This window comes from Thamnophis elegans, chromosome 4 (assembly GCF_009769535.1).
Source record: "Thamnophis elegans isolate rThaEle1 chromosome 4, rThaEle1.pri, whole genome shotgun sequence".
Taxonomy (NCBI): Eukaryota; Metazoa; Chordata; class Lepidosauria; order Squamata; family Colubridae; genus Thamnophis; species Thamnophis elegans.
Genome location: NC_045544.1, coordinates 50,065,244 through 50,091,184, shown reverse-complemented (window position 1 = coordinate 50,091,184; position 25,941 = coordinate 50,065,244). Strand labels below are relative to the sequence as shown.

The window sequence follows — 25,941 nt, the reverse complement described above, 5'->3', positions numbered from 1 at the left end:
TGCTGGGGAAATAAGACTGGTTCCATCATTTCTGAACTCCCAAAAGCCCTTCAAGATTTCGTTATGCCAGCTAGCCTAAGGAATCCAGGGGACTGGAGAACTAGTGAAGTAGCTTCATTATTGCTATTATTGTTCTTGTTAGCATCCCTTTGCCTACTATTTCTGGTCTTAGCTTTGTTTTTATATGTTTAATGTTTGATGATGATGATGATTTGGGGTATCTATTGTTTAAGCTTTGTTATTTGCTGGCCAGAGTTACATGTTTTGTGAGATGGGTGGCTATATTAATTGGCTAGATAGATAAATAGTCACCTTGTAGGGGGAGATGGGCAGCATAAAAATGTAATTAATAGTCCTGCCACAATTTACAGAAACTAAGCATTCCATGCAAACACGATGCCCCAATTCATTCATTTTATTCACATCTGATACAATTTCACAGCTTCATATATCTTCATGTATGCATACTGAATCCTGTTTTTATATACATCTCTCTTCCCTTGATTAGAGGAAAGTACTTACTCAGTCAAAGGGGCAAGGCGGAAGTACAGCTCTCTTGTCATTCCCTTAGCTGAAGCAATTTTACTTTTCTTTTATGTAATTCTAAAATGTGAAATGGACTGATTTTGTGTTTGCAAGCCAAAATGAAGAAATAATATATGTATGTTTTATTACTACACACACTGAATTTCAGATATGATACAGAATACACATTCAGACCAAGACCTGGTTCAGTTATCAAACTGGCTGACAATATGGTTTGTTTGTAACTTAATCTCTTACTCAAACCCAGCCACATGTGCTTTGTTCTAAGTAAAACATGTCTTAGTCATTGCATAAATTCATCTCAGTGTGAACACACACATTATATGGAATAATGGCTTAACCAAGGCCTACAGAAGAAATCACAAATGGTTCGGTTGACACAATATGCAAAAAACTAAACAAACAATTTAGCAAAATATGTTAATAAGATCCTGTGTGCTACAATGTGGGCAGCTAATAGATCTCTGGAGGATTTTTACAGATCAGCAAGAATTTCTGACTCATTACTTAATCAGCAGCTATATAGCCCCCACAATCTTTCCATTTAAATAGTGTATTACTGCTGAAATGAATAAAGGGTGGGGGCAGAGAAAAGTAATTAAGCATGTGTGGAAGGAGAGATATGCATTTCCTTCAACATCATTATTTATTGGTTAATGGATGTTAGTGTTTCAGTTAAAAAAACAAATTGGATCCACAGATGCCTACCCCGCTATTCTTCTAGAGAATTCATAACCCAAAGATGTATAGTTTAAGATGATAGTAATTATCATAATGACAACAAATGTTTTGCTCTGAATCTGATTTTCTCAAATGTAAGAGAGAGTAAGACTCTCATTTCTAATGTTTTGTTCATCTATTTAACAGAAAAGCATAAATTTCAGTAACAGACCTCTTTGAAAAAATCATTGTTTAAAAATGGTGATTATTCATTTTAAAAAAGAAGATGCAAGCATATAAATGAAAAACGTATCAGTTTTTTGAAAAATATTTTAATTAGTGATTTAGTTATCATAAACTTACAAAATACTGCAACCCAATTTACATTACTTATTTACATTTGTCTGAAGAAACATGATACACCAAAAACATGAATTTCACAGTCAAGTCTCAGACTTATGAACTGAATCTTTTTTTAAGCTGATCTTTCAACAATTAAATGAAGGAGGCTCTTGGTTTCAACTTTTTCTGCTCTGATTATCCTAAAAAAACAGACAGATAAACTACCACGACTAAAACAAACCTTAAGCATGGAAGATATATTGCTTTGGATGTTTTAACCCATGTTTGGCTTAATGGGTTAATGTAATTTTTCTAATCTCCCCTACACCCCAGCCAATATAGAGATGAAAGCATCCCTTTTGCTTCTTCAGACACAGATTGCTAAAATTCAGACAAAGGCTAAAGAATGAATCAAATCCTAGCTCCTTTAGGGATCTGCTGAGGCCATCAAAGGGATGCTAGCAGGTTGCAGGCAGTCCCCTGGCTGCACATTTTGCATGCCAACACAAGAAACCACCACGCAATTTCACAATGTCTAATTTCTGATCCCCTCTATCTGTCATTCCTGTAAGACTTCCAGACTGCTCTTAGCTCCAGAGATAACAGCTCCAATCTAACTTTGACATATTGTGTAAATGAAACCTCATTTTCAAATGTTGGGGATTGTACTTTGGTTCCATTATCAACAGGTTTCTCCCTGACAGTCTAAACTATGGGGTAAAAAGCAAAGGACTTTATATAATAATTAGAATAAATATTTTTCTCATTTAATTTTATAACAATGCATTTTAGAAATGTATACTTATAGTAAATAACCTTATAGTAAATCTTATAGCAAAACTCTAAACTCAATTATGACTGCCAGATGTCTAAACCGCATTAGCCATGTAATACAGTTTATATATAATTTATAATTAGGGTTCATAATTTATTCCATATTTATTTTCTCCAAGAAAAAAAACTGGCAATTGCAATTGCTTCCTTAAAATCCATAGGATGTATTTATTTGGAAATAATTTATTACCCACCTCATCAAAATTTCCCATGGTTTTACATAGGTTCTGGTATGCCTTTCATTTTGGTAGCAATATGGGGGTTGGTAATCTTGTTTCTTATTACTTAAGTTGAATTATATGAGTGGGTAGGAATCTGTGGTCCTTTAGATGTTTTCAGACTCTAATTTCAATCCACCAGCATAGCTAATTGTCAAATATGATGTAGTCCAACAACATCTATGGAGTCATAGGTTCCCAACTTTGGTATGTATCATACTGCTACTATCCTTTGGTTTTCATAAGAAACATACACATATATAATTAATAAAAATATGATAACCATAAAGAGATGAGCACAAATTATAAGCATTCCCATAACACTGATTTGGGGCTTGAAGACGACAGTTAGCCTTTAAGGCACGATAAACAGCAGCAAAGGATTGTTCGGCAGGGATGTTTTCTCCGGTATTCAAGTGCTCTCCTCACTTCGTCTTTAGCTTCCCCAACATATTCTTGGACATTCTGCATGTTGAACGCAATGACATCAAAGGTGTCAGCCTGCTCTTCCACCAGCAATGCCACCTGTAGGAAAAGTTCATGGACCTCTTTGATTCGAGATTCAAGTTTCATCAGCTCTTTGTGCCGGGTTTCTATCTCATTCAAGGCCGAGCGAGCTCCTTTTGTGTCAGACAGCAAGTTCTCAGAGAAGACATCCCATCGGCCTTGCTCAATTATGTCCTCTATCTGGTTTCCAGACACTTCTTTGCCCATGATTTCCAGCTGCCGCTGAATCCTAACTTTGCAATTGTCCCGCTCCTTCATCTCAGTTTCATTGTAATTAAACATGGCTTCCTGAAAAGCATGCATGAGATCGACATAATGGTCCTTGCACACACGGGTTACAATTGCGTTTTCACCATATTTTGTTTCTGCATCTTCACTCAGGTCTCTCAGAACCTGAAGTTTTCTGTGGATCTCTTCCCCACGGGCCTTAATGTCCTTTGCTATGGTGTTTGTGTCTCGCTTTATGCTACTGAAACGACGAATGGATGTCAGGAAGCGACTGTTTTGCTTGCGCAAGCGTCTCACATCTTCCTTCAGATGGTGATTGTTTGTTCGAATCTCTTGAATGTTTTTGTAAAGATTTGCTACGGCATGGTCGGTTTCAAAAAAAAGCGTTTCGTGAGGTCTTTGGAAGTCATCCTCGGCATCTCCAGTATGTTGGCTGTACAGCCTAGATAATTCATAAAACTCCAAGAGTCTGTCTCTCATTTTTGTCCTAGGATGAAAAAGCAAATAAGTCAGATAGCAGTGATGAAGACAGTTTTCTTTTAATTACCATATATGCATTGAAGTTTGATATACCACATATTTCCTTATTAATCAGACATATTCCATATTACTGTATTTTTCAGAGTATAAGATGCACCTATTTCTCTCAAAAAGAGAGTGAAAATCTGGATGCATCTTAAACACTGAATACAGCATTTTTGGCCTCCCAAAACCTCTTCACCAAAATGGCCGTGCAAAGCCTTTAGGAGGCTTCCAGAGTGCTCCTGGGAGCTGGGGAGGGCAAAAATGAGAGAAAAACAGGCTGGTTTTGTTCGCTTTTGCCCCCCCCCAGCCCCCAGGAGCACTCTGGAAGCCTCCTAAAGGCTATGCATGCCCCTTATTTGACAAAAATGGGCACAGGCTGTTTTTTGCTCATTTCTGCACTTTCCCAGCCCCCCAGTAGCTGTCTACAAGCCTCCTAAAGGCTATGTATACCCTTTTTTCTTTTGACAAAAAACAGGCCCATTTTCGGGAGGTCTGCAGAGTGCAAAAACCTTTTTTTTAAATTTGCCTCTTCAAATATATTCTGGTGCATCTTATGCTCTGAAAAATACAGTAATCAGAAAAATACTATCTATCAGAAAGACACTAACTTTTTGATTAATTACTGAGTTTCAGGAATCCCTTTTTCCTATTGATAAATTAGAATATTTATAGATCCACTTTGTATAAGTAGGAAATATTTAACTCAACCTTTCCCTTTCTAAGGCCCTCCAAGTATGAATTTAGAGTATTCTTACTGAATAACTATTCATAGGTATTCGTAGAGGTATACTAGGCTGAGAAATAATGTCAATCACAGAAATGTACATTGCTATTCAAATAGAAAACAAAACTGATGTATATAGAAACCAAGAGATTTTCTGTACATTAATTCTGTACAAAAGCAGAATTTCCCATATGAAATTTAAAGCAAAAACCTGGGGAAAATCTTAATGATATTGGAGTTATTTTAAGAAGATTCTCCAGGCGATATTTTTGCTATTTGTTCAGTTTCTAACTACATCAAAAGAACTGATCTCATAAACTTGTCTACTTACTGTTTTATGTCCACTTTTAAAAAGTCAGTCAAATATTTAAGATATTACTTCTTACTTATCATCCAAGGCCTTCCACTATTTCATTTATTCATTAAACTTTTATTCATTTGAATATTCAGCTCTGAAAAATAAGCTGGGCTGAGAGAATAGTAAATGGATCAGTTTAAATTTTGGGCTGGACTTCAGGTTCTGTCTTACCTTAGCACTACATTCAGTCCACTACAATAGACTGCTTCTCTTGGACACCAAGTGGCAGCTGGAAAATAAATACTTCCATCTGGTCAGAGTTTGAGTTTATAAAGATAATAGCCACAAGCTCAAACCTCTTATACATGAACCCATAACCCAGAATTAATTTATTAAGAGGCCATTAAATATGCTAATGATTTACTGAAGAAATTCCCACACTTTTCAGCTTTTGACCGCTTCATGAAATTCCACATTGTTCGTTGAACTCCATGCTACTTTAAGTAATAGTACTATGACTAATAATAACTTTGAATAGTCACATCAGAGGTGGGTTCCTCCCGGTTCGCACCGGTTCGCACGAACCGGATCGTCGGTGAACCCGGAAGTAATTAACTTCCGGAACGCCGGTACCACTCCTGGCCCCTGTCGCTGGGTGCCTGCAGGGTTTTTCTTTTTAAAAAACGCCTCTCCGGATGATCTTGAAAACCTGCAAGGTTGCTTTGGAAGGGGACAAATGGGTAGCATTTCCCCCTGCCCCCCTCCCTGGGAGCCTGCAGCCTTAAAGCAAGCCTTTGCACAGTAAAGAAAATCTCACGAGTGAGAGTTCTTAATTGCCTTTACTGTGCAAGTTGTGGAAGCTTCCAAGGCTGCAGGCAACCAGAGATGGGGTGGGGGAATGCTGCCTGTCTTCCCCCTCCCAAAGCAACCTCGCAGGTTTTCAAGATCGTCTGCAGAGGCATTTTTAAAAAGAAAACAGTCTTCTTGGGAGGGGGAATGGGCTGCACTCAGAGGAGCCGGCGGGTTGCGCTCCTGGTTCTGGGGATTCCCCCCCCCAAAAAAAAGACCATCTGCCCATCTCTCCAAATCTTGTGGCTTTTCAATAGCAATAGCAATAGCAATAGCAGTTAGACTTATATAGCACTTCATAGGGCTTTCAGCCCTCTCTAAGCGGTTTACAGAGTCAGCATATCGCCCCCACAGTCTGGGTCCTCATTTCACCCACCTCGGAAGGATGGAAGACTGAGTCAACCTTGAGCCGGTGAGATTAGAACCGCTGAACTGCAGATAACAGTCAGCTGTAGTGGCCTTCAGTACTGCACCCTAACCACTGCACCACCTCGGCTCTTTTCAGGATTTTCCTTTTAAAAAACGCCTCTCCGGATGATCTTGAAAACCTACAAGGTTGCTTTGGAAGGGGACAGATGGGCAGCATTTCCCCCTGCCCCCCTCCCTGGGAGCCTGCAGCCTTAAAGCAAGCCTTTGCACAGTAAAGAAAATCTCACGAGCGAGAGAAGTTCTTAATTGCCTTTACTGTGCAAGTTCCGGAAGCTTCCGAGGCTGCAGGCAACCAGAGATGGGGTGGGGGAATGCTGCCTGTCTTCCCCCTCCCAAAGCAACCTTGCAGGTTTTTAAGATCGTCTGCAGAGGCGTTTTTAAAAAGAAAACGTTCTTCTTGGAAGGGGGAATGGGCTGCACTCAGAGGAGCCGGCGCTTGGGGCACCCTGAAACAACGCATCCCCGCCGCCTCATTCTACTCAGCAAGCAGGGACATCCCATCTGTGCCCGCTTCTGCTGCCGCCACCTCCGCTCCCAAATGCAACTGTCAGCTGTGAGCAGGTGCCTAAAGCTGCTGCTTGCAGTCATTTACGGCTGCAGATAGATTGTGCCTGTAGCGGGAAGCTCTTCGCCCTGTGAGAACTCCTCTCCAGCACTCCTAGTTTGGTAACATCATCAGTGCTAGAAGGGAGTGGGGTTGGGGGGGGAAGGAGGAGAAAGGACAAAAAAGAAAAATATAAGGAGGGAGAGGACTGTGGGGTCCTTTGGTGTTCTCTGAACGTGGTAGTTTTTAATTATTTTAGGGAATTTTTATTTATTTATTGTTTATAGAATGTTATTACAAGAAATGTTATTCCTTTTTGCAAATGTTTTATTTGTGATGCAATATGTTGCTTTTAAGTGTTCAGACCAGGTTTATGTGTCTCAAAGTGGCTGCTTTTCTATGGGCAGGCCAGGTTTGTTGCAAGGCAGTGTGTTTCACCCTCCTTGTTTAGGTAATTCTGAGGTGGTTGATGGTTCTGTGAGCGCCTGTCCTTTATAATTTTCCACATTGCCTTGATTGTTTTTATTCCAGTGACTTTGTCTTTCCTGTCCTTAGGCTTAGGAAAAAAAAAAACTGGTTTCATTGGCAGTCTTTTTTTTGGGGGGGGGGATTCTTATTTTTTTGGTGTTTTCCTAGCACTGTCATAGTTTGTGTGTGTGGGTGGGTGAGTGTGTAATGTCCCGCAGTTATCTACGCATTAATAATGATCTAGTAATATTAATAATATCTAATAATTAGTAATATCTAGTAATAACATTGTCTTGGCCACTCTCACCAGGTCACATGGGTGGCAGGCCACTCCCATCTGGTCACATGGGTGGCAAGCCACTCCCATCCGATCACATGGGCAGCAAGCCACTCCCACAAAGGAGGCCACGCCCACAGAGTAGGTTCAAACAATTTTTGAAACCCACCCCTGAGTCACATTGACCATTGGAAGTCAATATTGATCACTTTGGGGACCTTTACTTTACTGGGATTGTCATGCTAGTCAATCAGTCGAACATCATCTATGGGGTGAGGAGCATAGATGAATTAAAATGACAAAGATGCAAATATCTTCCATTAACCATTTTAAATCTTATCAGCTAAATCGATACTTAATCAGAGTACATTATTCCATGAAGCTTTATATATTTTTTGCACTTGAACCTGAAGCTCAGAGGTACAGCGGGTTTAAAGGATTAGGCACCTTTGCCCTGGGGATGCCCAGTTGGGGGCTCCTTTCATATGCCCAGCAGGAGCTAGAGTAAAGACAAGAACTCAACCCCACTCCTTGGGCAGGGGTGGGTTGCTGCTGGTTTTACTACCAGTTCGTAACCCGCACTGTGCATGCACATGCTGTTCAATGTAAATTGTCCTGCACGCATGCGCAGAGCAATTGACAGTGAACTGCACACGTGCAGTCACTAAAATCCAAAATGATGGCAGCCCAACAGCAGCAAGGGAACAGGTTTGGGGGCGTAGCAAGCCTGTGTAGTTGCCGGTTCTGCGACCCAGGCCTGACTTCCACTACTGGTTCAATCGAACCAGGCTGAACCAGCAGCCACCCACCTCTGCCCTTGGGCTGTCTCGGGTCTCGAACGTGGGCTTGCTAACCTCCCACCCAGCATCCTAACCATTTGTGGCACCACCCTCTTGTATGAAACCACCATACTGACTAAATTTGAACTATTTTATCTGCTGCTGAGTTGCAGCATAAATCCCTCCTTAGCATAATTTTGCTTTAAAACACAGCTTTTATTTAGTAATCTTATATACTAATTTTATTTCCTTTTTAAAATATTGACATGCTTGATAACTAGAGAGCAGATACAGCACCATAAATTAATCGCATCTACAGACTCATTAAACATTGTAGTAGTTAATAAATACACAATTTCACAATAAAGTTTTACTAATTAGATTATTTCAAATTTACCATTTCAGTAAAATGACTGTTTTAAAAATATTTATCCAACATTTGGCTTCTATTTTAGGTCAACCAAATACCCACCACTAATGTTTCATAAGAAAATGAAACATTACTGGTGGGTATTTTACTTTAAAGTAAAACCTTGTAATGAACAATAGCAGGGTGGAATTTGAGATTCGTATATATAGAGTACAAGAGGATCTAGGTATCCACAAATAAACTGTAAAGTTACTTCAAGTTGAGAGTAATGCTTCCATTTTTCCAGTCAAACTGCATTCCTTACTCTTACTACACTTTTTATGCTACCTCTACATTTGACATGTTACTCAAGAAACCTCTCTGTCCTTCCTGTCAGTATTCACAGGGTAACATGTTTCTTATTCTTTTGAAACAAGAATCAAGACATGTGCACTACTTTGAAAATGACCACTGTTACAGTAACAAGCAGGAAATTTGTCAGAGCAAGGCATTACAAATATACCTGGTGAGATTTCACCTCAAGTACTAAATACAGTTCAGAAGACCACCATTTAAGAAGGATTCAGACAAACTGGAACTACTTCACAGAAGGGCAACCAGGATGATTCAGGAGCTAGTAATTAAATCCTGTGGGGTGAAAAAGAATAAAAGCATTTCCAATGTTTAGCACCGAAGTTGAGAAGGATATGATAGCACTTTTTAAATACCTGAATATTGTATGATGCCAAGATAAGTTCCCAAATGAAAACCTTACCCCAAGTGAGTGAAACATTTTGGGTTAGGGTTGATTGGGTGGGTTTTTTTTTTCCATTTTTGGAATTATAAATGTCCTATAAAATGGGTGCCTGAAGATTTGTTGTAATTTAAAGCAGCCATTCCATCTCTTAAAATTCCTGAAATTTCCCCTCAAAAATGTATCGTAATTCTGCCCAATTTTGAATTGAATTCTTTGACATGAGATATTAAGCCTGATGTCAAACTAAGACAAGTTACACACTCACTGTATCTTAACTAGTCCTTTTAGCCAACAGATGGGAGTAGTTGGAACACTTTGTCCAGCTTTAGTTATGGGAGTGATTTTAACAATATTATTGTTTTATTGTCTTGTCAATGTTTTAATATGATTGGCCACTCAGGATTAAAATTGGGGGGAGAAGAGAAATAGCAATAAAGAATGAAAGCATTTCCAATGTTTAGCACTGAAGCTGAGAAGGATATGATAGTACTTCTTAAATACCTGAATATTGTATGAGGCCAAGACATGTTCCCAAGCATTCCAGATGATAGGGCAGAAAATCAGATTTAAATTACAGGAAGCAGATGCCAAAAGATTATTAGCAAAGCCTCCCTAATATAAGAGCAGCTGAAAGGTGGACCCAGAGAGTTGGTTCCTCTCATTGGATGTGTTCAAAAGAAGGTTAGACAACTATTTGCCAGGAATGCTAGTTGGAATCCAGCACTAAGCTCAAGATTTTCAACAAGACTCAATGGTGTAAAGCAGTGATTCTCAACCTTGGCAACTTTAAGATGTATGGACTGATTCTCAAGGTTCCATACATTTTAAAGTTGCTTATGTTGAGAAATGCTGGTCTAAACAACTCCCCTTCTAACTCTATGGGGCTATAATTCTGTAGACAGCTTATTTTCTATAACTGTAAAGACTGAAATCAAGGAATTTCTAATAAGATTCACCCTCAAGTCTTTGAGTTCATCCCATTCCAAAATACCGTAGTTGGTTGGGCCATTATGTAAATTCAATTTTACTTATACTTAAAATTATATATTTGATAGTTTCCTGTCAAGTGTTTAATGGTGTGCGTTTTTTGTCACAGTACAAATGGCAGTTTGAAAAGAGCTTCTAGAGGTCTGTGGGGGCTACGTAGATAGATGTGGTTTAGAAGAAAAACAAAAGGAAAGCTTCTACCATCCCCCCCTCTGTCTTTTATGAGATGGCACAATCCACAATACATCACGCATGTGATTAAATCCTAAATTCATAGGTAAACCACTGGCAGCCTGACTCATCAGCTAAAGGAAACATTGCTAATCACATATTCATGCAGGAACAACCCACAGTTCTTATACAACAGCCACAGTACACATTTTGGAAATTCGTGAGGATTATGTTGCCTTAACAATACAGCTACAAATATTTGAAAATTTTGTGCTGTCTGTGAATTGTTTCAGTGAGACAAGCTTCAAATGCACATGATAAACTTACAGTTTGCATTGACCTCCCAAAATTCAAAATCCAGGAACAATACAAAATTAGAATAGTTACAATTCTATCCATTTATTGTTCTTATTATATTTCTGTTTTTAAAAAGTGGATGCCCACCATGTGGATCTCTCTAATAATGTAATGAAAAGAACACTTTTTTGTAGAAATATAGAAGAGGTGCGGCTTATAGGATAAACAAGAGGAAAATCAACTAAAAAGAGAATTGATTAAAGCAGAAATGAGGGGGAAATCATGAATTCTCTCCTTCAAACTGACCTTTCACTAATCTCATCCCATCCTTTTCTACTGGGTCTTAGCTTGTATTCTATAAGATTTGGCATTAATTTAAATTGGAATTCACCAAAGTGGTCAATATCAAAAATTCTGTGAATGGCTGGAAGGGTCAAGGGGAATCAGTAAATGTATGGTAATAGAAGCAAACTGAATCTACAGTAGAAGAGCATGGTGACTACTAAATTACACAAATCATCATCCCTATATCAGTACCCTTATTGATGTTCATCAGATACATCTCACCTATTTATGATATTAACAGCTTCAGTAAAAAAGTTATTTTAAATTTGATACTTTCATATTTTAAATATTGCCTGTTTTTATGAAGTCATTATTATTGGTTTTCAAAGAATTGTTAAAGTAGCATTTATTAAATTATTTTCATATACATTTTCATAGTTATCACATCCCCTATAATCAGTAGTGGGATTCAAAAAATTTTACTACCTGTTCTGTGGGCGTGGCTTGGTGGGCATGATGTGGCTTGGTGGGCATGGCAGGGGAAGGATACTACAAAATCTCCATGCCCCGATCAACTGGGACTCGGGAGGCAGAGAATAAATGGGGGTGGGGCAAGTCAGAGATGGTATTTACCGGTTCTCCTAACTACTCAAAATTTCTTGCTACCGGTTCTCCAGAAATTGCTGAATACCACCTCTGCCTATAATAAATGTTTGGGAATTTATGAGCAATCTGGAACTTAATAAAGGGATTCATGAACTGAAGAGTTTGGGGACTCCTGATTTAAATGGTTAATAATTTAACATGAAACATTCTGCTTCAGAAACCTTCCCCATTGGAAGTAGAATTTGCTCCATGTTTTAGGACAGGAATTGCTGATATCCTCTAGACTAGAGTCTCATTCTCAATTTGAAACTTTAAGATAATCATACATGAATTTCCTCTGAAGCTGCTTTCCTGCTCACAGCTGGCAGTTCTGTTTTTCATCACAAAAGCCCCAAAGTGACTAAACTGCTACTTTGCCTAGTAATAGGCTACTTTGCCTATGGCTTTGCCTAGTAATGCTGTGAATGCAGAGCTCTTTGGGGCAGGCTCTTATAGAACTCATTGTCACACCCTTCTAACTCTGGTACAAAGATGTCCCACTAACTGCTCTCAGAGAATGTGTCCTTGAGATATTGTCTTTATCTTGTTCCCAGCCCACCGCAGAGGCGAGCTTGCATTGGGCTATGACTGTTGTTTTCTCAATAGCATTTGTTCTCCTTGACATCAACGACACCTTGCCAACCATGTGATCAATCATTTTGTCAGGGCTGGGATCACATGCCAAATTGGTCACTTTAAGCTGCCTCCCCCTCCTCTCTGATGGTTTAGTATTGTTCTCCTCTCTTATGATTTAGTATTGTTCTTTTTGGGTTCAACTTCAGGAGAGATTGGATATCTACTTCCAGAGAGCCATTGGCCTACATACAGACCTGACCAAGACCTTCCAAAGCACTTATCAAATCTTAATCAGGTTACCAATTTTAAAGAAATAGAACCAGTGCGCGCTTGATTTATCACTAGGCTCCTGGATTTAGGATGACAACTGGACTATTGTAATCATGTGGGACTCACAAAAATTCAGCAAATGCTGACTTGGATTTCTATGAAATACACTAAATTCTGTTTGACTAATTGTGTAAGTGTTCCTTCGGGGGTCACCTTAGAATTAGCTGATCATTTTTTAAGTCTCCAAGGGTTTCTTCAGATAGTCACTATTGATCTGCGGTTGATTGCATGGATCTGAGCTCTGCTGTGAAAGAGTTTTTACATATTCTCCTGCTTCATTGTTTTTCATCTGAAAATCCCTATTCTTTCTAATTTGGATCACACATTTTATTCAATGAGACAGCCAGAAGTTCTGGAGGAAAACAGAGTGGGGTGAGTGACTTTAACTCAGAGACTGATTAATGGGAAAACTTTAAACTCCTTTCTTCATGCAGCATGTCACCAGTCTTCCTACTATGTAAAGGTAAAGGAGAGATCTTTTCAAAGAAGACATCATCTGGCAGAGAATGTAAACCTAGGTTCTATTTTTGCTAAACTGGGATGATCACATCTCCGTTGTACCTATGATCATGATTGAGAGAAAGCAAGACACCAGCTTGCTTCCCCAAGAAAGAAATTCAGATAAATAGCTTTGTTGCCTAAGATAGTTAGCCCAGGAGCACACAACTTTTTCTTAAAGCAGAAGATATGATAGGAGTGGAGGGTGTATGCCAAAGGTAGCAAAAACCAGGACGCATATTACATCTAAAGTTAATTAAATGAAATAATTATTAGGCTTGTCAAATAATTTAGCTATCCAGGTGAAAGTGCCTTCTGAGCATGCAGATGCCTACCTAGATGATTCCAGCAGGTCTTAAAGGCACCATGCTGAGCTTTCATTGGTCACTAAAAGAAGCTAATACAAATGATTTGCACAGTGAATACAATCCCCTGTCCATGTATGAAATAATTTTCTCGTCATATTGAAAATTAACATTTCACAGAAAATGGGAGGAGGCACTTCAGGGTCAGTGCTCAAGGCTTTAGGGGGCTGCCACAGCTTATGCTCCCCTATTTAAATCATATCTAAGCAAAACAGAAGGCAGTGGTCTATTGTTAATAAAGGAAGGGTGGAAAAAAACACATTAACAGCTAACTGTATTTACATTTTGTATCTAGTTCCAAATGTCATCACGTATCCCTTTTCAATATCTCATAGATTACCAGGGTACTACGAGTCATAAGACACCATTTGTAATTTCCAAGTCAATATCTAGTTGTCTTGTAACAGTTAAGAAGCAAAATATGCACTGACATATTATGACTAAGCACAGAGAGCACTGTACATTCTGCATTCAATTACAGCACCTGTATTATCTCGTCACTTGATACATCACCCTTATAAGCTATATACTATTAAGTGACACAAAACCTCATGATTTTCTTGCTCACAAGTGCTAGATGCATTGCATAACAAAGTTGATTACACAATACTAATATGACATATCCAATTACTGAGCACAAATTCCCAGCATATCTCAGATTCTTTGTTTTTATCCTATACCTTTTTTATGATGTATATCTATGTATATTCATGTCCAGGCATGCAAAATGCTGAAATGCAAATGTAACAATTTATAACAAGCAAGAAATGCATGCAAAATTTAAAATAGCACTCCAAATAACAAAACAATTGATTGCTAGTTCTGCCGTACTGTTTTTTTTTCATACATTCTGAGACCTTCCTTACAAATCTTAAAATAAGGTAGGATTTGGAAGAAAGTTCCAAAACCTTAAAGTATATTGTTTTAATACTGTACGTTAAAATTTTAAAAATTAAAATAAATTAAAATCTTAATAATTAAACATATTAATTACTACATTAAAAGTTTAACAGCTTTGTTATTGCTCATAAAGAAACTGTCATATGGCCATTGCTTCTTAATTCACTATCAAAGCATCCTATCTTCCATACTCAGAAATAAGAGTCACTGAATTCATTGAAGCATAATCCCTAGCAGATTAGTAGTTATATAAAATTAAAATTAGTAGCTGTAATCTAAGTGAGGTCGATCACGTAAGAATAATTAGTAAACGCATATTGGTTTCCAGAAAAAATATTCAAGTTGTATTCCTCTTCATATTTTTGATAAATTTCAGGAAGAGTAATACTTGCTATTTTTTAATCGCATTTGCCTTAATTTATATCCCAGACAGGTAACTGTAACATCTCTGCATCTTTGACAAAGTTGATCTTGAAGGGACTCCATTAAATGGCAAGCACTTGTAACTTTAATAGATGCTAGTCTGTGGTAACTTTGGGATTGTTCACTTCCTGCTCCAGCTTTCCCTCAGCAGAATTATAAAAGTCTTCCATGTTACAATTCTTAGACTATGCAGCATAAAACTAACATTTCAGTTCCCTCAACTTTCAATCCATATTTTACAATTGCATCCTGATATACTAGAGCAAAGTGCTGAACTTTATTTTAAAAGGTTCTTGAGTATGTGCAAGCCTGTATCTCATTTTAATCCAAGATCAGCATAATACCAATACAACCACTGGAACCTAATTCTGCTGCCCTAATACTAAAAACATTTATTTGGGAACCAGCACTGTATTGTTGTAGAAAAGAATAGCACAGATAAAACAAAATTAGTATCTGTAACTGTATGTCTGACTGACTATCTATGGAGAGTGTCAGCCATTCAGGTCATAGTTGTCCCAAACCATTACTTAAGGTGAAGGTATCTAGGAGTATAGTATTCTGGCCTGGAAATTTTTGAATGATACTTATGAGTATTCTCCAAATAAAACACAAATGTCCAGAAAAGCAAGCCAAAAACTTGCTAACTGGGGATTATGGAAGAAATCAATCTGACACATCTGGTGGGGACAGATGAGATCCCCTTAGCTATTTAGCTCATGACAATAAAGGAAAAAGTTCATTTTAAATCAGTTGGGAGAAGGCCAATATTCTCCTAAAATACCAATGTCCAAAAGATAGTAATGTCATCATGTATAAATGTGTAAATTAAAGTGTGCAACAATATAATACTAACATACACTGTTTAAATACATATCCAGGTCAAAAACATTATAAAGAGTATAATGCACATATTTGTGTTGTTTTCTATGTTTCCTTTAAAGTACAAAAGATTTTAAAACTATAATAGGCCTTCCTGCTAAGCATGAAAAACTACAAGGAGAAGCTTTGAAAGTACACGCTAAGAAAAATAAATTTAATCCTATTGAAAAGCCTGAGTTAATATATTTATTGAGAAATATCCAGTGCAAGTTTTTATTTCATGGGTAATGTGTGAAAACATTCTTTCAGAATGAATATCTTAAACAAATAACATTTTAAAAATAGCTAAAAACAGAAAATATTTTTCTTATAATTAACTTTCACATTAGAATTGCTATGTTATGCTAGTAAGTAACTATATCAGTTTTAAAAATCATGGGTGCTCAGGACATACCTAATATAGAAGTAAAACTTCTACCAAAACTTCTATAGAACAGAAAAAAGAGTCATTGTAGGTCCAATTTGTTCCCAAAGTAGGAATTCAGTTATGTAATCACTAGCATGATTAGTAGCCACAGATAATCTTATTTTTCCATGAATTTTTATCAAACAATTTAAAAGCCCTCTAGCAGCTACTACAGCTGAACTTTGTGCTGCCTTTAAAACTTCCTCTTGCTTGCTTTCAGCTTTCTCATGGTCAGCCAGAGTGATTTTATTACTCAACTCCCAGCAAAAAAAACAAATTGTACATATCTCTGCCTTCACTTCCATCTCAGCTCTTTGCTAATTTTGGTAGCCCTTTCTTCTCCAGCTATAGGTGTGGTGATTAAACTGCACTTGAATCCTCTATTTCTCTACCATTCTCTGAGAAATCAGGATTCAGGTTGCTGATGCCTCCGCAAACCGAACTCCAAACGTTTTGACTCAAAACTTTGATCAAACCAGCCAGCAGTTAGTCCATAGATACAAATAGACTCCCGGTTCAGGTGATAAAACCCCGATTGTCATGGTTTGGGACTGTGGCAATTAAAAAAAACTCCTGTCAAGCAGAGAACATCTCCCACAAACCCCATCTGTGAATCCATCACTGGAAGGTTTTTAAAGAAGAGACTGGACAGCCCTTTGTCTGAAATTGTATAGGGTCTCCTGCCTGAACAGGGTAGGGTTGGATTAGATGACCTCCAAGGTTCCTTCCAATTCTGTCATTCTGTTCTATTCTATCAAGCAAACACTTACCGCCGGAGCCTGGTAGTGAGTAATCGACTTCCCTTCGGGTCGCTGTCCAGTCAAGACTACGCTGCCTCGTGAAGCAGCACCTGTCAAGCCTTTCCATCCTGGGAGTTTCCCCGCGGCGAGTCTTATCCCCGCCCCTGGTCCCGCTGCGCGTAAGCCTATTGGCTGCCCCAGTTGCTTTTTTTTTTTAAGTGTGTCAAGGATGAGCGATGCTCTGGTACGTATGTGAGGAGTGATGAGGTCTTCGTCTTGTGAAGGGCGAACGGGGTGGGTGGAAGCTGCTTGGAAAGACGGCGGCGCGGCAGATGCCGGGCTGCCCGCATCGATGATCTGCGGAATTCTGGGAGGATCTCCGAGGCGTCATCTCAGCAAAGGCGTGAACCTGAAGCCCGGGTGTCAGCATCAGTGGCAACAACGCTGCTACTTCTATTCCTCTCATTATCCATCATCCATTCTCCATCCACTCAGTTCGCTTTCAAAAAGCCGGGCAAAATACTGCCCGATATACCCGCAGAGGATATATAGGAAAGATGGACACAAAACTGTAAAGATTACTTCAGTTTTGGTTGGATTTAAAAAAAAAAATCCACGGTTGTTTTTGTGCAGCAAAAGCTCCTGAAGGACAAAAGTTTATTTCACGGATTGATTCGATTCTGGAAGACTCCTTGGGTTAGGTAGATGCTTATGTTGTTGGAAACAAAAGTGGGAACATTAAAGGAGAAAGGAATATATCAGAATAGGCGTTACTGTACATGTATCTTAACCCTTTCTTCTTGTTGGCATAATATTTATTAATCACATTTATGGCCACCCATCTCACATAAAAACGCTGTTATTATCCAACCTTTTGAAAAGTCCACCATTATTGTTGGGAACCTAAAAGGACTATTTACAAATCAGAACTGCATATACTAGTTTCTGTTTTGATTTCCCATTTCTCCCTGTCGTTTTGTTGCTGTTGTTAGTTATGAGTCATGTCTGACCCATTCGCTACCCGCATGGACATCGTTCCTCCAGGCCTTCCTGTTCTTTACCATCCTCTGGAGTCCATTTCAGTCTCAGTCTTTCTTTCTTTCTATCTATCTATCTATCTATCTATCTATCTATCTAGCTATTATCGATCTATCATCTATCTATCTATCTATCTATCTATATATATATAATATATATATATACACACATACATACACACACATCATATATCATACATACATACATACATACATACATACATATACATATACACACACACATACATATACATACATCATATATATACGATATAGATATAGATACTTTTATATATAATGTATACATAAATATATTATTTATATATAATTTCAGGTGCTGCTAACCACAGATAATGTGCAGTTATTCTATGTTTAGGCCTCCTAAACATAGAATAAATACTCCTATGTTTAGAAGTAATAAAGGTTAAAGAGAGTGTTGTATATATTACCTGTAAAATTCTTCAAAAAATGTTGAATGAGGTCAGCTAAATTAAAGGTATTTTCTCCTCAAATTCCATAAAGATAACTATATTTTCTAAAAAGTATCAGGATCCTAGCAAGATTACATTTTGCTTTTCCTGTAATGCACATCCTTATTTCCTAACATATATTGAATAGTACTTTTGTGGATTGAAGACGGACAGAAGACGCAAGAGCCAGGACTTCGAAACAGCAAGGGTTTATTGCAAAGAACGAACAGATGACAGCGATTCGAAGAAGCAGAATCCGCGCCAAGGTATTTATATGCGGTTTGTAAAACGGGGAACCAATAGGGAGCCGGGTACTGTCCAGCAACTGCTGACGCAGTACCCCGGCCAATCAGAGTGCGTTAGCTGGCTAGCAACAGGCTATGCTGCGTCCCAGCCAATCGGGGCGCAGCATAGGCTGTTGCTGGCCCTTTAGGAATATTCTCAATATTCTACACCCCTTCCCCCCAGTTCTGCGCATGCCCCAGGGTGGAGCATGCGTAGTCCTCCAGGTAGGCGGGGTGGCGCTGGACCCGCCCCGATCTTCGCAGTTCTCCTGCAGTCGTCGGAGGGGAAGGACCTGCTCGTGGAAGCTCCTCCCCGAAGGGAGTGGAGCTCCGAGCGTCGCCATCTTTGGACTGCCCAGAAGGCGGGCTCAATGAGCTAGGTAGGCTGGGCAAGGGGGCGCAGCCGTTATAGGATTGTCAAGTTGCCGGGGGGGTGGTAACAAACGGAGGGATGTAGATTGGCGGGATTCCGGTTGCGGTTTGAGACGGCAGGGGCGCTTGCCAACAGGGGGCGCTCGGGTAGGCTGGGCCTGACTTGGTGAAGGCCCATTCAAGGTGCGTTGGGTCGGCTTGAGCATTACATTCTGGCAACACGGGGTAGGCAAGGCCTGGATGTGGGAAGGCCTGTGATGTTGGCACCGGCTGGAAGGCGGCTGTGCTGTTGGGCCCTGGATCCTTTGGCCCGCTGGTCTCCGTAGGGAGGCGCCTCCTTAATTGATCCAAGTGGCGTCTCACTCAGATCCATCGGCCAGTCGACCTGTAGGAAACAGGCTGGTCATGGAATTGATACAGCAGCTACCCACTTAGGCTCCCCGCAAAGATCGGGCCCACACCAAATCCCCCAGGCGGAAGGAACGGGGAGGGGAGACCCCAGGTTGCACGGCTGGTCCCCTGAATAGAGCGGGTGAAGCCTATCCAGGGGGGATCCGCAGGCGCCGGCCCATCAAGAGTTCCGCGGGGCTTTGGTGGTTGTGTGGGCAGGGGGGTGGAGTGTTGGCTTAGTAAGTAAGCCGCCACCCTCACTGCCAATCGCCCCGGTCCATACGGCCCAGTGCCTCCTTTGCTGAGCGGACCGCCCGCTTCCGCCCCGGCCACTGCAGCCGGGTGGTACGGGGCTGTGGGCGCCATGCCGGATCCTTGTTTTGGCAATAACTCTGGAATGTGGTAGAGGTGAATTGCGGCCGTTGTCCGAGACCAGGATTGTAGGCAGCGGCAACGAAAAGCCCCACAATGGGTGACGATGTCTGGGCAGCCGCCCGCATCGTTACACCCCGGGAGCTGTTGGTAGGCCTGCGCCATATCCAGTTTGGCAATGTGCAGCCCTGCCCAGGGAATGAGCAGGTGCTGCACCACAGGGAACTGGATAGGGGTTTGCCTGAAGGACAAGGTTGATCGTCTGACTTGTAGTTGGCACAGATCCGCACCTACCCGTCTGGTTTGACTGGGACAACGATTGGGTTCTCCCGGCGAATGGTCGATGGGTTTCGAGTACGCCCTGCGCCAAAAGCTTGTCCAGCTCAGCGTCAACTTAGCCCTTAAGGCAAAAGGCACCCGGCGGGCCTTGAGCCGAATTGAGGCAACCCGGGGATCGAGGTTGAGAGAGATAGGGGTGCCCCTGTAGGAGCCCAGCTGGCCGTCGAAGATGTCAGAGAACTCTAAGAGGACGTCCTCCAGGGAGGAGGGAACCACCCTATGCACCCCCCCTGATAGAGAGACCCAAGGGAGGAAACCAGTCAAGGCCAAGCAACGCAGGGAGGGAATTCTTTACAATTAGGATGGGCAGACGCCCATGAAAAGTCCCATAGTCCACAAGGATGGGAAAAGACCCCAGGGTGGGAATGAGAGTCCCCTGGTAGTCTCTAAGGGATGTGTCCACAGGTAGTAGCTGGGCACAGGAGACGTGGGGGCATAGACGGGAGAAGGCGGCCCAGGAGATCAGGGAGCGGGAGGAGCCGGAGTCCACCTCCATGCGGCAAGGCTGACCTTCCAGGTGGGGCAATGCTGAAACCTTCCGGGCTCCGGCGGACGCCTGGCTCACGGATTCCCCGGTGACTTCTGGCAGGTACACGTGTGGCAATCTTCAGCCCGCCGAGTGGGCCGCGGCGGCTGGCGGCGCGGCTGCGCTTGGGATGCAGCAGGTTGCTGCAAGAAGGACGGTGCAGGCAGAGAAGCACGGCAAACCTGGGCAATGTGCCCCTTTTTGTTGCAGCGGCGGCAGGTGGTGTTTTTGAATGGGCAGGCTGTGCGGGCATGGCGGCCGCCACAACCAACGCACCCGGAGGCAGTAGAGGCAGCTGGAGGTGGTGGTGGCGGTGGTGGGCGCCTAGGCTGCGCCCTAAGCTGGCCAACAACCTCATTGGAGGGGTCTTCTGGCGGCAACAGTTCGTCAACCAGGCAGGCTTGCGAGGCAGGCGGAGGGCACCCTGGCATCGGGGCAAGGAGAGGCGATGCCAGCTGCAGGCATTCAATGTCGGCTGTGGACTGCTCAGAGAGCTCCGCTGCTCTGGCAGCCTCCACGGCTTCCTGCAGGGTGATGTCATGGTGCCTAAACATGCGGCTTCTTAAATGTATGTCTCTCACGCCGCACACGAACTGTTCAACTAAATTCTCGTCCAAATTCTGGAAGTCGCACTGAGCCGCTGTTACGCGGAGCGACTCCAGAAATTGGCTGATGCTTTCCGTCAGCTTTTGGACGTGGCGGCGAAAAGCGAAGCGGCGAGCGATGCGGGAAGGTGCCGGGGCGTAGTGGCCCTTAAGCCTGGCCATCAGAGTGTCCCAGCCGAGGGTGTAGGCTGGCCGAGGGGCGGCTAAGGCTCTGGCTGACGCGAACATTGCGGGGCCGCAGCTGCTTAAAAAGAAACTACATTTTTCTTCTTCAGGCTGGTTATGATTTTTGACGCGATCAGGTAACATTCGAATCGCTCCATGAAACCTTCCCAGGTTTCACCAGCAGATCCGAACTGTGCAAAAGGTGGCAAGGCTGATGCCATGGTCGCCGATTGAGTCAGTTCAATGGCAGAAGATGGAGCGGAGAGAAAAAAATTTTCCTAGCGTTCGCGCGCCGGTGGGTTAGACGCGGCTTGTGCGGCTGGCTAATTATTTCTCGCTCGTTGTCCTAGGCTCTGCGGGAATCGCTGAATCCCATCCTCGTCGCCAGTTTTGTGGATTGAAGGCGGACAGAAGACGCAAGAGCCAGGACTTCGAAACAGCAAGGGTTTATTGCAAAGAACGAACAGATGACAGCGATTCGAAGAAGCAGAATCCGCGCCAAGGTATTTATATGCGGTTTGTAAAACGGGGAATCAATAGGGAGCCGGGTACTGTCCAGCAACTGCTGACGCAGTACCCCAGCCAATCAGAGTGCGTTAGCTGGCTAGCAACAGGCTATGCTGCGTCCCAGCCAATCGGGGCGCAGCATAGGCTGTTGCTGGCCCTTTAGGAATATTCTCAATATTCTACAAGTACCATAATAGGTCATGCAATGATCAAAAATTCATTGCCATATATTGTTTTTCTACCTTTGATTAGGAGAGTTACATTTTCCCACTGAATAATTATGTGTTAACCTTTTAAAATGGGTGTCAAACTCAATTTCATTGAGGGCCGCATCAGGGTTGTGTTTGACCTTGGGGACCGGGGTGGGAATAGCCAGGGTGTTTGTTGCCACCTCAATGTCACTGGTTTTGGGAGCTCCTGTTTGTGGCCCGAGCACTCTGCCAGCAAAAATGGGTTCCCATGCTCCGTTTTCGGATGCAGTGGCCTCCTGCAACCCTCTGCCGCAACCCTCCCAAGATCAGTTTTCGCTGGCAGAGGTACTGTGAGTTGGTCCTTCGCTGTTTCTAGGGCAGCTCTGCGGGTCAGATATAACGACTCTGAGATCTGGATATAGATCCTGGGCCTTCAGTTTGACACCCCTGTTTTAAAACATTCCCTGCTGAGTTATGTATGCTTATGCAATTGGGTGACCTAGTTATTTCCCAATCAACTTATATTTCTATGACCATTTATTTAGAGATCATCTTCACTAATAAAGTGTGAGATTTCTGAGTAAATATACCAAGACTTCTTGTGTACATGAAGAGATCAGAGTATCAATTTTAGACCCATCATAAACTTGTTTTATTAAAGGGTTAGCTAAGGGATCTTTCCAGTTATTATTTTCTTGCTCATATTTAAGAGTCTGTGGACTTTTATTTTTACATAGTAAAAATAAATATTGGCAATTCTAGGAAACGCAGTTTTTTTTCTTCTTTCAGTGGTGGCGAAATTATTCATTTCCTGCAAGTGGTATAATGAGTAGTGTGTGCCTACTCCTTTCACTTTGGCCTTGAACGGACTTCCCTCTTTCTTATTTGTGATTTTGCAAACTTTAAAAAAGTAGCACACCCTTTACAGTTTATAGACTGAAAGCTATGGTCATGTTGGGTTTTCCCTCTGCAAACTTTTATCCTTATACTGAGTTTATATAATTCTTTGAAACGTCCAGATGGTAGAAAAAATGTAACAAATAAATTCCAGGCTTGCATCAGATACTCAAGAAAAACCACAGTCCTAATTTAGAAAAGTTAGTTTTGCATGTGGGATAAAAACACACAAAAGAAAACATAGTTAGGAATACGTCTTAAAAAGACAAATGCTATATTAAAACAGGAAGAATGCAGAAATTAAAGATAGGGCTGTGAATATATATATATATATATATATGTGTGTGTGTGTGTGTGTGTGTGTGTGTGTGTGTCAGAGCAGTTCCTTCTGTGAAAGAAGGGCATAAATGCAAACAAGTAAATGTCTAAGCAGGGATAATGGGGGTTTGACAAGTTCAAGTAATCATGGTTTGCTGCTGATTAAGGAATTAATATGTGAGATTGCAAGTTCAAGCTTGATACTCGATTTGATCTTATAAAATTTATCATGCTAAGCCATGAATTCCATAATAACTGATTACTCTATTCAGTTTTGTAATTATAAACCAGGTTTTCAGACAACAGTGGCTAGATGGACATGACAGGCTAATCAAGTGCAAGCTTATAGTAGACCTTAAAAACCATTGATTTTGAGTCCTGCTGGAATGGCTTCCAGGCTGTTTCTTAGGAGAAACAGGTTTTAAGCCCTCAGGGGAAGAAAAACAGACAGTGTGAAACAGGAGACAGGATGATGAATGTCAGGCTTACCCAAACTAGACTATAGCTTCACAGAAACTTGGATGAATGCAACAAGAAACTATATCTTAATTGCCATTCTGAACAGCAGCTACAACAGAAAATTGGCTGTCTCCATTAACCAGGCAGGAAATGGTACTGACTTCTACTTCAAAGTTCCAGTGCTTCTCCCTTCTGCTGCAGAGAAGACTTATAGAAATAAATAAACAAGCTTATAAATTAAATAAATAAGAAATAGAGAAGATGCATCCTAATGGGGGGAAAGCTAACAAAAAGAGCACAGATGTATTTCATCTATTGAAGACATTTACAATGTTACATTCTCTATATTTATCTATTTGCAAAAAATTCACTTCTGCTAGATCAGATTCTCCTGCCTTAATAATGGGTCCCTGAAAAGTAGAGGAAATACACCTTGCCAGATAAGAAAATAAGCACAGTTGTTATAACTGGCACTCATTACAATGAGGAGCCAAATAAATATGTGTTAATTGGAGCCATCATTTATGAAGTGTGTTGCATGTCAGGATCAAGGATCAGGGATGTCACCAATGATACCTCTCTTCCTGCTAGCCCACTTAGGAGCATATAATATGAAAAAGAATAATTACCATTTTATCATTTATTTGGAAGATCTAGAAAAGATATTCAAGTACCAAGGACTCAGACAGACTTATCATCCATTCAGTTCTAGAAGATAACTAGAAAGGGAAAGAAGAATAAACACCAGTGTGTAACTGGGAAGGCAGATGGCATAAATTAAAATCATATGACATCTGAAGCTATGACTTGAGTTAAATGAGTGAAGAATTGCTGGTTGGGATGAATTGCATCTCGGAAGGATTGATAAAAATGTGTTTTAACTAAATGTGCTGAGCTTTTAATTCTTTGAGATGTAGAAGATCAAATCTTGACATAAGGATACCAGATAAAAAGGTAAAGATAAGGAAAATGGAATGTTTCTTATTAAGCTCAGTGAAAAATCAGTGGGGAAAATGACTTGTAAAGCACATAATGTTTGTGGACTGCTCACAATATGGGGAAAAACCAAAATGAGACGGAATTATTTAACTATAGGAGAGCAAGTGAAATTAAATTTATTACATGGTTTGTTGATTGGAATACAAATAGTAAGGGAATACATTTCTTCAAATAGAAGACAAGAAATGTTAAGGGAGGAAGAGTCATACAATATTTTAAAAGTATCTACACTTAGAAATAAAATTCCAGTCAGCAGAATATCTTTGCCATATAAATGTAACTATTTTTAAGACCGGCCTACTGTTAGGCAGAGTGAGACTGCTATCTCTGGTTTTAATACCTGGATATATGCTAGAGGAGAAAGGAGCAACAGCTTCAGTAGTTTATTCTCTTATTTTTTCCAGATGCTTATTTCTATTAAATACATTGCTGTGTACTACCCCCTCAGATAGCTGAGACATGATGGAGGGTGCTGTCCCTTGGGCAGCATTAAGGAACAAATCAGCCGATAACATTTTATTCTTTGACTTGGCAAAATGTTTTGGAATGATTTGAGAAGGAATCCTCTGTCTTGGCCACAGTTTTCTGTACAGATAGTCCTTGACTTATGATCACAATTGACACCAAAATTTATGTTGCTAAGTGAAACATTTGTTGAATTTTGCCCCATTTTATGACTTTTGCTGCAGTTGTTAAGTGGATCACTGCAATTCTTAAGTTAGTAACACTGTTCTTAAGTGAATCTGGATTTCCCGTTGACTTTGCTTGTTAGAAAGTCGCAAAAGCTGATCACATGATTCTGATACACTGCAACAGTCATAAATAGGAATCAGTTGCATGGTATCCAAATTTTGATCATGTAACCAAGGGGATGCTGCAATCATAGTGTGAAAAACAGTCATAAGTCACTTTTTTCAGTTATGTTGTAACTTTGAACAGTCACTAAATGAACTGATGTAAGTGGAGAACTACTGTATCTATTCCTGTGATTTTGTAATTAGCTCTGCATGGTAATACTGCTTTGGCCATATCGTAATCGTAATCTGCTGCTACAGGAGTCATCAACAGTTAATCTCAAGACCTGATGTACATTCCCAGTTGACTATACCTGGGGATAAGGATGTTCAACCACAAGTACATTGATGAACAAAAGCCGGAGGCACTGTGGGTT

The 25,941-nt window shown here is 40.8% G+C and overlaps 1 protein-coding gene across 1 annotated transcript; it reads right to left on the bottom strand.

Moving 5' to 3' along the window:
* Nucleotides 1-1,751: 1,751 nt before the first annotated feature.
* STX11 (syntaxin 11) lies at nucleotides 1,752-16,952 on the bottom strand. The gene is made up of 4 exons (XM_032217173.1): nucleotides 16,870-16,952; nucleotides 9,101-9,225; nucleotides 5,114-5,171; nucleotides 1,752-3,822 (listed from the first exon to the last, which is right to left on the bottom strand). Exon 4 carries the CDS (start codon nucleotides 3,813-3,815, stop codon nucleotides 2,949-2,951), a length of 867 nt encoding a protein of 288 aa, XP_032073064.1. The 5' UTR covers nucleotides 3,816-3,822; nucleotides 5,114-5,171; nucleotides 9,101-9,225; nucleotides 16,870-16,952; the 3' UTR covers nucleotides 1,752-2,948.
* Between the last annotated feature and the right edge of the window lie 8,989 nt (nucleotides 16,953-25,941).